At 40.4% G+C, this 14,649-nt stretch overlaps 1 protein-coding gene across 2 annotated transcripts in view; it reads right to left on the bottom strand.

Annotated features, from left to right (window-relative positions):
* The window catches only part of URI1 (URI1 prefoldin like chaperone), a 68,506-nt gene that overhangs the window by 32,344 nt on the left and 21,513 nt on the right, over window positions 1-14,649 (bottom strand). The window contains exons 2-3 of one of the 2 annotated variants that reach the window (XM_053604027.1): window positions 7,645-7,679; window positions 162-240 (exon numbers count right to left, since the gene is read on the bottom strand). In XM_053604027.1, the coding sequence (XP_053460002.1) occupies window positions 162-240; window positions 7,645-7,679 (114 nt within the window). The remainder of the gene's footprint in view (window positions 1-161; window positions 241-7,644; window positions 7,680-14,649) is intronic. The other variant, XM_053604028.1, reaches the window with a different exon arrangement.

Here is a 14,649-nt window from a genome sequence, read left to right on the forward strand (position 1 = left end):
CAAACCAAATCTTCCTTGATATGGTAATTACCTCTGACACAGTTCATCAGCTTGGCAATTTGTGAACCACACATTTTAGCAAAGAAATACAACATTCTTTCACATGGTTACCATGTTTACAAGAAACAAAGCACTGCTTGAAAGCAGCACACTGGACATACCATGACGTTGTAGGACAGCCTGTCCGGCAAGGTGCTCAGCCTCTCCTGAAGGGCACTGTAGTCACTATCTACCTTCTTCCTGTTGACAAAAAAAAACACCAAACACTAAATGAATACACAAATCAACAATTTTTCCAATAGGCTATGTATCATAAAACAAACCCATCAAAAACCTAGTTTTAGCAAGTTAAAAATAAACGTTTTTCCTTAATTTTCAAATCCTATTTTTACAAAGTTCAGCAATGGCATTACTCTAGCATACACTTCATGGAATTAAGGTTCTCCAAGAACTTTTGCTTTCAGAAACAGAACACTCATTTCTTGAGAATTAGTGTTTAGTAAAGAAGTATGTCTTCACTTCTTCTTGACTGGGGGTGTCCAACCTTTTTTTTTTCCTCTGCTGTACCTATAAAGAATAAGAGTTGACTTGGGCCACCCTGGAAACACACAAACACTCACAAAAGCTGATGAGGAAAGAAGAAAAAGGGTCTGTGCATTCTTTTCACAATATCTGACACCACAGACAAGCAAAAGAAGTTCTCATAAAATCAGCATTTAGTCTGAGAGCAGGCTGGACACCCTGGTCTGGACTAAATAAAATGTGAAAATTAGGGGCAGTGCCTCTGGCTCAAAGGAGTAGGGCACTGGCCCCATATACCAGAGGTGGTGGGTTCAAACCCAGCCCCTGGCGAAAACTGCAAAAAAAAAAAAAAAAAAAAAAAAACTGAAAATTAAAGGAGACAGTGAAAGAGGGTCAGACACTTGTCGGAAAGTATGGACTAAAGATGAAAGAAGAAGAAACGGAGTGAAGTGTGTGAAGGAGCAAACACTGACTGCAAAGTGGAAATCTCAGCACAGAACGTGACCAGAGCTGAGTCCTCATCACAGAGCTGGAGGCTGAAAACGGGGTGTCACCGACTCTTCAGTTATCCCATCAATGTGATCAAGGTGACAGCCAACCAGGGGCAGAGGGAGTTACAGAGACCACAAAAAAGCATTTCAATTTGGCTTCAGAGTTGGTTTCATGTTGTATAAAACAGAGCTACAAAGGACCACTAGAGAGGGGCCGTTTCCTGTGAGGAGCCCGCCCAGGGCTTACGAATGCAGCTAATGAACAGCCTGCTTCTAGAGTGACAAGGCACCAGCCTACCCTAAACCCAGCCTTCCCTGGAGATGAGGTTTCCTACAGGTCCCCTGCTAGGAAGCAGGCTGCAGGCAAAACCAGAACACTGAAATGTTTTGGAAACAGAGGGTGTTGTCAATTTTTTAAACTAACAAAAACTCACCAACTCAGTAAGTAATTTAAAAAACACGTAGACATTGTCAAACCGAAATCAGGATAAACTGCAAATTGATAACTGCTCTTCAGATACGAAATGACTGCACTGTACACATCATAGAATTGGTTTTGGTTTACTCCTCAGCTCCCATGAAGCAACAGTAGCATAATTAATAAAAATTCATCTCATTTAGTCTTAAGATCGCAAGGAATTTCATACATGTAAGTGTATATCCTAAAGCCATTCCTATACTAAATGTCACCAATCAACATTAGAAAGAAGATGGAAAAACCACCCATCAGAAAGAAACCAGACCCCTCCATCAAGGTGAGGTCAGCCAGCTGAGTTTCACCTAACTAGGTCTCCTGACCTGAGTTTGTCCAAGCAAGCTTTCTCATTTCCTAGTGTGTGTTTATTATATATAAACTTCCTCCCAAAATCCTTTTCGACAAATAAACAGAAAATGTCTGTTATTCTATTTAAGGCAAAAATCATCTTTCTGGATAAATTTTTATATGAAAAAATGGAAAAAAAATAAAAAAGTAAAAGCTTCATGCACAGTGCTATGTATCAGAAAGAACATGGCTTTGAAGACAGACCGGGAGGTGAGCCCAGCTCCACTGCTCCAGTTCACAAAGCGGCACCAATCTCACCGTCTTCGTGATAAAACTGGAGCAACGGTGCCTAACACCTGGCAGGCTCTAGCGGCCTGAACACGAGGCTAACACACTGCCTACACTGGGCATCCACTATGTCGGTTCCAGTACCATTTTTTCCATGAAGTATCAAAAACTACTACTTCTAAAATTTTCAAAAAAGACTATTATCCACTCAATTCCTTCAATCTGAGGCAGCAGCAGGACTCAGTGAAAGACAGCAGGGCCGAATGTGACCGTTCAGGGGCTCTGGGGACAGGGCTGATGCCAGGAATGAATGATGTGAAGTCTACACTCTCATCATCAATACGATATGGAAGGCGAAGTTTCTATGTTTCAGAGAAGTAACTGTGCAAATGCTCACATCTACACCTTAGCTTAGCTAGCTAAATTTCCTGTTTCCTAAATTTTATATTCATATAAAAATTTATCCAGAAAAATTTATCCAGCTGTTTCCGTGACTGTTAAGAAACTAGTACTGAAGTCAGCACTCACATATGTCTTGTTGTGATAACTGGGAAAAACAACCTTCCTAACAAAACTTCTCTTTTACACATTAAAAGAACAGTAGGTTCAACCACAGGTGATACAGAGACCCATTATCAGTCCTCCACATCCCACATATTCAACTCTCTAGAACAAAAATGTGGGCATGCTGGAGAGTATATCAAGATTAGAGCTGCTATTTCTAAATTGTGACTTATTGTCTAAAAATACAAAATAACGGGGAAGATGTGAAATGCAGAAACGCTTCCTGATGGGGTCCAGCAGGGCCTCCTAAGGAATGCCTGACCACCTCTCTCCAAAAGCCATACCAAGACCAACCACTTAATCAAAGAATATCTCAAACAGTCCCTCTAATATGTAGGCTTAAATAGTTCCACTTAAGATTACAAAGCCTACATAACAGAAAATACAAAAGCGACTCTAAGAACTACTGTGTTACATAAGGTAAGTATGGGGTCTTGATTTGCATCAAAATTTGAACAGATTTTTTTCCTATTGTATTGCTTACAGACATATAATTAAATTTTGGACACTGCTGTCATACTAAAATATAGTAGTCAAAAAAAGATAATTGCTTAAACTTTTTTTCAAATAAAATAATAAAAAAAAACAATGAACCAAATAAGCCTCTCCAGTCTCATTACTTTTAACACAGAGACCTTCTCATTTAGCTTTACCATATTTGATTCTTACAAATTTAAGTTCAGCCTTCAATTCTTAATTTTAAAATATTATCCAATAAATAAGATTTAATTTGCACCAGATATTCTGGTGAAATGCTCCTTATAGAAAACACAAACTAAAGCAGCAGCACGGGCTTAAAGGAAACTTTTATAACCTCTGGATCTTGCTACTCAGGGCTATGAGCCTTCCGAGAAGCACTTTTGTTTTAAAAGGGGGGGGGGCCATAATATTAATACAACTCAAGTTAAAGTGAGCTTTACCTGGTAAGATTAAGATCAGGACAGATCCCATAGGAAGCACCTTATTTTCATAAAATTGCGAAAAGGACAGACAAACCAAGTTAAGTGAGGTGCGCGCTCATGCACTTAGGGGGAGTCTACTGACGTCCATCACTTTGAAACGCATCAGAAAAAACTCAAGTGTAGACAGACAAGTGGTCAAGAAGGTTCACTCTTCTGTGGGTTTGAAAAGTTTCATCATGGGCGGTGCCTGTGGCTCAGTGGGTAGGGCGCCGGCCCCACATGCCAATGGTGGCAGGTTTGAACCTGGCCCCAGCCAAACTGCAACAAAAAAATAGCTGGGCGTTCTGAGCCAAGAGAGTCACCGTAAGCCCAGGAGTTGGAGGTTGCTGTGAGCTGTGACGCCACAGTACTCTACTGAGGGCCATAAAGTGAGACTCTGTCTCTTACAAAAAAAAAAAAAAAAAAAAAGTTTCATCATAATATTTAAAAATGGAAGGGGGGGATATGAAGGAGAGTCCGTACTTTTAATCCTCTTAAATGCAACTGCCAAAAATAAAAATCTTTGTAAAGAAAAAAATAAGTTCTATATCCTATGTTTGAGCCAACTGATAAAAATTCCAAGCTTTAAATAATAAATAAAAAAGAGAAATGAAACTTAAATCACAAATTGAAATAAGATTTTTCTAATTTCACTTTAAAGTAGGAAGAATAGGCTAGAGGCATAGTAGCTCATGCCTGTGATCCCAGTACGCTGGATCTGGAAGGCTGAGGCAGGTAGATTGCTTGAGCTCAGGAATTCAAGGCCAGCCTAAGAAAGAGTAAGCCTCTCTACTAAAAATAGAAAAACTAGGCAGGTGTAGTGGCGGGCACCTGTAGTCCCAGCTACCCAGAAGTCTGAGGCAAGAGAATCACTGGAGCCCAAGAGTTTGAGTTGCTGTGACCTGTGACATCATGGTACTCTACCCGGGGACAGTGTGAGTCTCTATCTCAAAAGGAGGAAAATGGAGGAAAATAAAGCAAGAGGATAAATTTTTCCAACCCATATATGTGCAATTACGACTATAAACTGACTAACAGAGATGATCTGCATTTGCCAGGCACTGCAGTCAGTATTCGTTTAATTCTCACAAGTCAACACAAAGTAATGAGACTTCTTTTTTTGTTGTTGTTGTGGGAGATAAGCAAGGTAAGTCATTGGTAGAACAGAACGTCAAGAATGATCTTAAACTCTCTGCCACGCCTCCTGCCAGCAGATGGGGGTTATTGTCCCACCTTTGAATCTGGGCTGGCTTTGTGAGCTCCTCTGACCAACACGATGTGGTCATGCCACTTCCATATTTGCTGCCCTGGACAGAATAGGGCATGAGGAGAGAAGCTCAGCTAAAGGCCAGCACTGGCCACCAGGCCTGGAAGTGAGGCCACCATGGAAAACTCAAATGGACTCGGCCACCAAAAGGCCACGGCCAAGTGAGTGAGCCCAGACCAGTCTAGCAGAAGAAGGACACAGTGAGCCCAGCCTGACCCCTGTGCACCACAGAGACAGGCATAGAGCCGCTGTGCTCAGCCAGCATGTTCTGCAGGGATTTTACTAGGAAGCAATGAAATAATGGCTCTATCATCTTAGCAAAGATTTATTTATTTTGTGTCATGCAGCCACAGTCTCAGTGCCGTGGCAATTATTTATTTTAAAAATTAGTTCTGAATCTTATTTGGTAGTACTAAAAAGTTAGACATTTGACACACAATGGAATTTATGGCAATGAAGAAAAACAGTTAATTAATGATTGAGAACAATCTCAAAGGTATAGTATTAAAGTGGTTCTCAACCTTCCTAATGCCGTGACCCTTTAATACAGTTCCTCATGTTGTGGTGACCCCCATCCATAAAATTATTTTCGTTGCTACTTCATAACTGTAATTTTGCTACTGTTACGAATCATAATGTAAATATCTGATAGGCAGGATGAGAACTGCTAGATGAGGCCAACACAGAGCGCTAATGAAGAATTAAAAGCGGCATGCTTTAGAAAGCAGCCTGTGAGATAACCTTAAGAATGGCTCCACCTCTACACGCCCTCTGTACTCACTGCACACCTCTGCAAACTGCACAGACTTGCTGTGATCTCTCTGTTAAGCCTGAGTTCATCCACGTCAGGGTCTTTCAATTCCAGACAGAAGCACAACAGTGGCACAGGGCAGGAACTCAGCATTGTGTGAGGAATTAAGAGAATACAAAAGTACCCTAAGAACTCCACAGTGCTCCCAGTACAAATGTCCTGGCTTTCAGGGGAAGGGAGACACTTTGGTTTCAATAAATTGATGCATTTACTGGCCATTTAGGTTCCAGCAACACGATACCAAGTATAGATCATCATTAGAAGGCAAACAGAAAAAGTCTGTTTCCTACACCGTATCAGAAATGATTCAGAAGAAAACACAAGTTTTAAATGGAAAAAATTTTTAATTTTTTAATGTATAGTTAAGGTACGATATGTGACTTTTAGAGACATATCGGCAAATAACGTAAAGTTTCTATGGTTTGGAAGGTTTTGGAAAACCAGAGAGTAAGACTGAGGGCCACGTGCACCTGCCCTGAAGTAAAGGGAACGCTCCTGTCCTCACTGCTCACCAGACTCTCACACCTCCACGTGCTGCTTGTGAACAGGAAGGAAATTCAGCCACACACTTGTTCACTTACGCAAACATTTAAACAGTAGGAGAGGCTGTGGATAAAAGGATAAAAACATGGCCCATCCCTACAGAACTCCCTAAAAAGGAAAGAACCTTATAAAACAAATCAGAAGCATTTATGTAAACTGTTATCTGTTCTGAGTGGATACAACCTTTTCTAATTTCCTGAACTCCTTACCAAAAACAATAGATAGAAGTCCACATTAATAAAACTTCCAGAGAATTAATTGTAAAATAAACCACTTTGGCCAAATTTGCAGGGGAAAAAAAACTCCTTTGCCACAGACTTATATTTCAAGTTTTAATTTAACCAGAATTAAAATGTGCAATGAAAAGGGAAGGGCCTGCTGTGGAAATGCTGCCGGACGTACACTGACAGTGGACGAGGCGGCAATGTCACACCTGCTAGAAATTAATGAAGTCCTGCATTTTTATTTATAAAGGGAGTATTGCTAGTTTTAAATTATTTTCTGCAAACCAATAGTCAAAATTTAGTAAGATGATGCGTACAGATTGCACCGATTTTCACTCTTATCCACTGTTTGCAGCCTATGTGCATTTAAACCAAAAAACATTTGATATACACTAACTATAAATTATTTCCTTAGAGATCTCTCGGGCATGAAGAAAAAGCCTCTTAAAATAAATTTAAAATATTATATGCTTGACGGTGTATAACCGAAGGTTTAATCTCAGCACTAAAGGGGCAGCCACCCTGATTCTGCAATAGCCCTGCAGACAGCAATCAAGGCAGCTCTCGTTGCTCGCTCAGTACAGTCTTTGTGAACACAGCATGGATGTGCTGTAATTTGATATCTGTAAGATCAACAGCTATACTTCAGGACAACTCGTGAGATAAGATTTTATTCACCCTTAAACTGAGTGTTCTCCTCAGAATCCAAAGGAAAGTGTTACTTACCAAGCACTGTCCTATTAACCATAGGTTAGCACACTGAAATAGACATTTTCTTTCAAAAAGTGCAGTCCATAGAGCAAGCTCCGAAATGCAGGAAATTAGATTTCTAAACTTCGGGGGAAAGTTTCTGCGCGGTATTTCCAACATTATTCTAAAACAACTGATTCAAATTATTTTTCTACTACAAAAATGTAAGAAACGTTGCCCAAGTAGAGCATTCTATCAGTGAGGTTCAACGTCCCAGCCTCTACTTCATAACCTTAGCATTATTCTAACTTCTAAAGAATCAAGGGGGAGGCACTCGGAGTAAATGCAAATGGTGACACAACTTCAAAACTCAGGGAAGGGAGGAAGACAAAGTCAGTGAACACAGACACATTCAAAGATGAAAGTTAATACAAGAATTCAATTATGGTCACACACAAAAAACTATGCACACGTTATTTAAATACAAATAGGTTACCAAACCAGTATTTCAGAAGTGTAATAAAACCATCTTTCACTCACCAGTGCTGGATTTTCTCTTGGCAGTTAGTGACCACCTGTCATGAAAACAGATAACTACTCATGAAAAACAGGGCTATGACAGAGCTGCAACAGCAGTGCATCTGCAACAACAACAGTGGCTTCACAGAGTTAACAGCACCTCAGCATACATTTTTATTTGTCAGATGCACAGAGATGTGAATGTTAGTTTTTAGGCGGCACACTTTATCACAACCCTCTAATGCAGGCTGATAACTGCAGAACAAATTACAGCTTTCTGATTCATACTTTGGTACAAAACCCGCTTCATAACTATTAGGTGACATACGATATAAGATAACTAGTATTTTGTACAATCTACAGACCTGTTTTCAATGTTACATATTTTGTAGAATACGCAAATGTTATAAATAACAAGAAACCAATGTAACATCCACGTTTCATCAGTAAAAAAAAAAAAATGGCAGCAGTGAAAATATTTTATTTTGTCAGTATATCTCCAAGTGTTTTTACCTGTAATTTTTATTCTGACGCATCAAAAAATGAATTCAGTGATATTTTTCTACTACATTTTCAAGCAGAAATACTTGGGATAAAGAGATGCTCTGAACAGCTCGTTTGTTCCCCACTGCCTGATGATAAAATGCATAAGCACTTCATAGCCGGTTTAGACTATGTTTATAATCCTAAAACAGTGAAATTAAGCACAAAAGTTATTTGTTTCCTTGGAAATATTTCAGTAATTCTCAAAATGCTTAGGAAACCAATAACACTAGTTAATAAAGGAAAATATGATTTAAAAAATAACACTATTTTTGAATGGCAATTTTAAAATTGACACAATTTTCAAAGATTGCTATCACCTACTTTTAAATTACCTATTAATAAAAAATTTAAACACCCATCTAGGATACCATGGTACCATTTTAGAGACAGAGAAACTAAGGGACAAAATCCAAAATGTGGCAGAGCCAGCAAGCACCCCGTGGTCTGCAGCGCCACTCTGGCCTCAGCTCTGAATCTAAACGCCAATGCTCCTCTTGTATGTGCTCCATGTTTCACCCAAAAACCACAAGATTTTTTTCAATCTGTCACTAAATTCCTCTATTATAACATTTAATTCCTGAAATAAATGTCCTCCTTTGGGACATTTGAATACTAAGGCAGCAATCCCATACCAAAATACACACTGTAATCAGATACCCAACCATACTACACATTAACTCAGCACAAAAAGTCCGTTTTAGAATGAAGATCTCTCAGTAAGTATCAATCACATAGCAACACTTAATAATAGTGGAAATATATAATAGAGTACTGACTTTACATCTGGAAGAGCCAAGCTAAAACTACATCAATCCACTTCAGTGTTTCTGATTTGTCAGTAATTATAAAATAGACAAACAGAATTAAATGTAAATTGAAAAAGAAAAAGAAATCTTCATGAAATCCTTTTTATAAAGTCCCGGTTAAAAGATGAGACCCCCCCCCAAATGGTCAGGATGTTTTCCAGTCCCAGTGCCTGTGTTTCCAAGCATGAAGTGAGCCCAAAAGCACAAGAAGAAAAGCCCTGCACACGGCAGAGCAGAGTGTTCATTAACCTCCAGTGATAATCCCTTCATCACTGCATATTAACTAGTTACACACTCATGATCATTCACATTACTTAAAGGGCCTTCGATGAAATTTTCTAAGCTATATCCATTAGTGACAGTGTTAAAGGTTACAGAAGATAGTCTACTTAATGTTTCCACGAGGTCTTTTTAATTAGTAAATATGTAAATTTGGCACACACGCATTTTACGTTTAAAAAACAAATCAGTGGCAGAGTGACGTGTGGTCTTGCCATCACCCCCAGTCTACCCTCCAAGGTGTTCTAGTCATCCTTCCCCCACTCCCACCTCTTTTTCTTTCCCCAAATGGTCTGCCTAGGAACAGATACTCAAGGACAGACCAACAACAAAAGTCCATTTCATAATTCATAAGAGAAATGTTCACTACCAAATAACACCTTGCATTTGAAGTCTTTCTGGTGACATGCAGTGTTGAGAACATCAGAAACTGAGGAGCCCGTACTCGGGAAAGAGCAGTAAGGGGACAGGAAGGCGAGGGCACCATGAAGCACCTGGACAGCCTTCTGAGGAACGTCCACTCTCGTCTTTGTTTATCTGATTTATGGCCACTTCCAAAAACCACCAGAACCCATTTTCAGTTTGGGTATTTTTTTTTTAATTTTTTAAACTTTATTTTAATTTTAAATTTTTAAATTTTCTCCTCTTTTACAATATTATTCCAAAGTAAAAAAAAAAAAAAAAATCAGTATATTTCTATAACTTAGCTGCCAAGGAAAATTTTAGAAGGGAGAAAAATCTTATGATTCAAAGTTGAATGTACCTGGAGTTTACAAAAAAAGAAAAAAACCTTATTTTTCCATGAAGTTAAATTACTCCAAATAATCTTATTCTCATGAAAGAGCACTCAGATTAATTCTTTTAAGTATTAAATAAATAAAGTGAGCATAGGGGAATGAGCCCTGGTTTGTTTCTGCTTTTAAGACAAACCTGTGCAGACATGCAAACATCACCCCTAAGGGTAATGTCTTATTTTACCATTTTTATAAAAAGAACTTAGCTACTAGGATTCAACTACTGAAATAAATGAACCAGTAAATTCTTTAATATAATGATTGCAGTCAAGAATTTATAAATAACTTCTGTACTTACAAAGTAATACAGCAATAAGACCACAGCAAACAGAAGACTACAAGCTGATTCACCACTTCTAAGACACAGCACATCATCAAGAGTCCTCACCAAAAACCCAGGAGCTACACAACAAAATTATACCCTGCACTTTCTTTACAACTCAAAACTGTGTTTAACCTACGAATCCCAACAGTGATAACACGCCAATACTTCCTCTGATGGCAATCAAGCTGCAGACAGTGCACAGCAAACAGGAGCTTTTAACCTTTTTTAAAGAGAGGAAGCCTGTGTTCAGAGATGAAGTAGCTGTAGTTAATATTATACACCTGTCCGAGAACTGGGAAGAGATGACATGAGTTTTCACCACACAAGGCCTCTCTACCTGGGTCTCTCTGAGCCTAAAGCCAAGGTCGCTGTCAGGGATCACCTCCCTGGACTCCTGGACAACAGGAGCTGCGTGTCTGCAGTCTGTCTTTCTAAACACCCACTGCTCTTGCTATTTCTCCTCCACTTCTTCCTTAGTCCCACACACACGTATAAACAAAATCTTGCTAATAATGTCAATAAAAGCAAACACTGTAAGCTTACATGCAACCATTTACTAACGCAAATCCTTACTCCTTCCAATGTCTCACACAGCTCCTGGCCCTTCCAGATCAAATCACTAAACAACAATCTCCCCACGCATCATGTACTAGTATGTGTGTGTATGTTTAGGGAGAGGGCAGGAAGGTCATGGGTTAAACCTGTAATTACTATCACATCTCATCATATTTATTAAGACACTTGTATCAGCTAAAAGAGTTAACTGCCTAGGATGACAATGAGGAACAGCCCACCCAATAATCTATTTCTCAGTACATTAGTGTCCAGCTAACGTATATACACTTCCCATTACAAAGGGTTAAAATAACATTTCACAAATTTTAGGGTCAATAAATTAAACAGAAAACAATAATAATAATTATTATTATTGCTATTTTGCTAATAATTATTCTTTTGCTATTTTGCTTTAGAAGTTACTTTTTGAAAATTATTTGATATGCTTGGCACCTGTAGCTCAGTGAGTAGGGCGCCCGTCACATACACCAAGGATGGCAGGTTTGAGCTCAGCCCAGGCCTGTTAAACAACAATGACAACTACAACCAAAAAATAGCCGGGCATTGTGTGGGCGCCTATAGTCCCAGCTACTCCAGAGGCTGAGGCAAGACAATCACTTAACCCAAGAGTTTGAGGTTGCCATGAGCTGTGATGCCACGGCCTTCTACCAAGGGCAACATAGTGAGACTCTGTCTCAAACAACAACAACAAAAAATTATTTGATAAAGGAATGAAAGAACGATTTAACAGGTATTAAGTACCCCAGTACTCAAAATTTCTATTTGTGCTATTTATTTTGGTGACAAGCCACAAGGGGGCATCAACCTATGAGTTTTCAAGTTAAAAACAGTGTGCACACTGAGACCCACTGTGACAGACAGCAAGGTGAACACGGTGTGCACACTCAGACCACTGACAGAGAGGGAGGTGAACACAGTGTGCACACTGAGACCGAATGTTGACAGACAGCAAGGTGAACACAGTGTGCACACTGAGACCGACTGTGACAGAGAGAGAGGTGAATACAGTGTGCACACTGAGACCGACTGTGACAGAGAGGGTGGTGAACACAGTGTGCGCACTGAGACCGACTGTGACAGAGAGGGAGGTGAACGCAGCGTGCACACTCAGACCAACTGTGACACAGAGGGTGGTGAACACAGTGTGCACACTCAGACCGACTGTGACAGAGAGGGAGGTGAACACAGTGTGCACACTGAGACCGACTGTGACAGAGAGGGAGGTGAACACAGTGTGCACACTGAGACCGACTGTGACAGAGAGGGAGGTGAACACAGTGTGCGCACTGAGACCAACTGTGACACACAGCAAGGTGAACACGACGTGCACACTGAGACCAACTGCGACAGACAGCAAGGTGAATACGGTGTGCACACTCAGACCACTGACAGAGAGGTGAACACAGTGTGCACACTGACACCGATGGTGACAGAGAGGGAGATGAACACAGTGTGCGCACTGAGACGGACTGTGACAGAGAGGGAGGTGAACACAGTGTGCGCACTGAGACGGACTGTGACAGAGAGGGAGGTGAACACAGTGTGCACAGAGACCAACGGTGACAGACAGCAAGGTGAACGCAGTGTGCACACTGAGACTGACTGCAACAGACAGCAAGGTGAACACGGTGTGCACACTCAGACCAGTGACAGAGAGAGAGGTGAACACAGTGTGCACACTGACACTGACGGTGACAGAGAGGGAGGTGAACACAGTGTGTGCACTGAGACGGACTGTGACAGAGAGGGAGGTGAACACAGTGTGCACACTGAGACTGACTGCAACAGACAGCAAGGTGAACATGGTGTGCACACTCAGACCAGTGACAGAGAGAGAGGTGAACACAGTGTGCACACTGACACCGATGGTGACAGGGAGGTGAACACAGTGTGCACAGAGACCAACGGTGACAGACAGCAAGGTGAACGCAGTGTGCACACTGAGACTGACTGCAACAGACAGCAAGGTGAACATGGTGTGCACACTCAGACCAGTGACAGAGAGAGAGGTGAACACAGTGTGCACACTGACACCGATGGTGACAGAGAGGGAGGTGAACACAGTGTGCGCACTGACACCGACTGTCACAGAGAGGGAGGTGAACACAGTGTGCGCACTGACACCGACTGTCACAGAGAGGGAGGTGAACACAGTGTGCACACTCAGACCAGGTTGATGGCAAAAAGAGAGCCTGAAAATTTAAGTTTGCTTGTTGATTTTTGATGCTTCCCTCAACTATGATTCACTTCTAAAATTTTTCTCACTGTACTACAATTTAAAATTCCTCCTTGTATGGGTTAATATATTAAACAACAGTCTGAGAAGTGCACTAATCAGAACTGTCTAAATTTATATAGTTTGCTTCTCTTGCTTGACTGTAGCTTCATGACAAATCTAACTATTTTGGTTTTAAAGCTACTGAGTTGAAAAGAAAAAAGTGTCACACTTGCACTGCTATCTGACAGTTACTTAAAGCTGGAAAATAATTTCTTAAAAGATAAACTGAATTAAGTAAGTAGATGTATAAATGTTAGTAACAAAGAATACAAGTGTACTTTCAACAAAATTAGCAAAAATTACAAATCTGTTCAATGAACCCCCTTGTGAAGAAGAGAAGAACTGAGCACAGGTTCCTAACAGAAAAGAACTGCAGTAAGCAGGTTCACACGTGGAGTGAAGTGAGTGCCACTACATCAAAACCTCCCCAAAAGCAAAGAAAACCATCTCACTTTTAAACAAATTCACCTTCTAAATATGCTAAAAAACAATTATATGGAGCTGCTCCTTAGAACATGTAAATGTTATTGAAAATTTTAGCTAAGATGGAATCAAAATGATCATCTCAGCCCAGCTGTCTCAGACACGAACCCAGGTGTTCCTCAGACTCACCAGCCCCGCTTTCTCAGCCTGCCGCAGCCCTGGGCACTTCTTTCCTTGCCAGTCTGAACTACTTACTCATACTCCCTAGTATCCCAATTACATATAGTTTTCTCCTACTGGAAATATTTTAAACCTGGTGACATATACATCCAGCGATATTTCTAATAATGGGAACGCTGACATGGCAAGAGGGTGTATTCTGGGATTCTCTGAATTAGGTATCAAGGCAACTCCACCTGCCCTCTGAGAGCTCCATGATGCAGGGGCCGTCCTTACTCCCCAATGTCCACCTGCCAATAACAAGTGTGCATTAGCCCTTTAAAGCCTCACAGGTCTACAATCATTCAGCTAAAACCTCAGGAAATGTTTCTCTCATTTAGAATTTTATACATGCATTTATTTTAGTAAATATAATAGACATATCAAATATGTATGTGTACGATACGTATATCAAATATTATTTAACATTCCTTGTACCAAACATTTGCAATGAAACACATGCATATTCAAAATGGAATAAATGTTTCACTCAAATCAGTTCCAGTCTGTTTTGTCAACAAATGAACATGTCACAAACTTAGGAATAATTGTTTTGGGTTCTTTTCAGACTTCTTAACTGCAGATAAGAAACTGTGATCTGTATTTCTGAATGGGAAACAGCCTGAACTTGCAGCTTGCATGCCCACTGTTTTACTAGACATATCAATCATTCCCCTCTCCACTCACTTATCCTCCTTCTAGTAACTCCGCCCTGAAGGGTCAGGGTCAGTAGCAGCTTACTTCCTAAACAACAACCTGCCTGGATTAAGGTAGCCGGCT

This window comes from Nycticebus coucang, chromosome 10 (genome assembly GCF_027406575.1).
Source record: "Nycticebus coucang isolate mNycCou1 chromosome 10, mNycCou1.pri, whole genome shotgun sequence".
Lineage (NCBI taxonomy): Eukaryota > Metazoa > Chordata > Mammalia > Primates > Lorisidae > Nycticebus > Nycticebus coucang.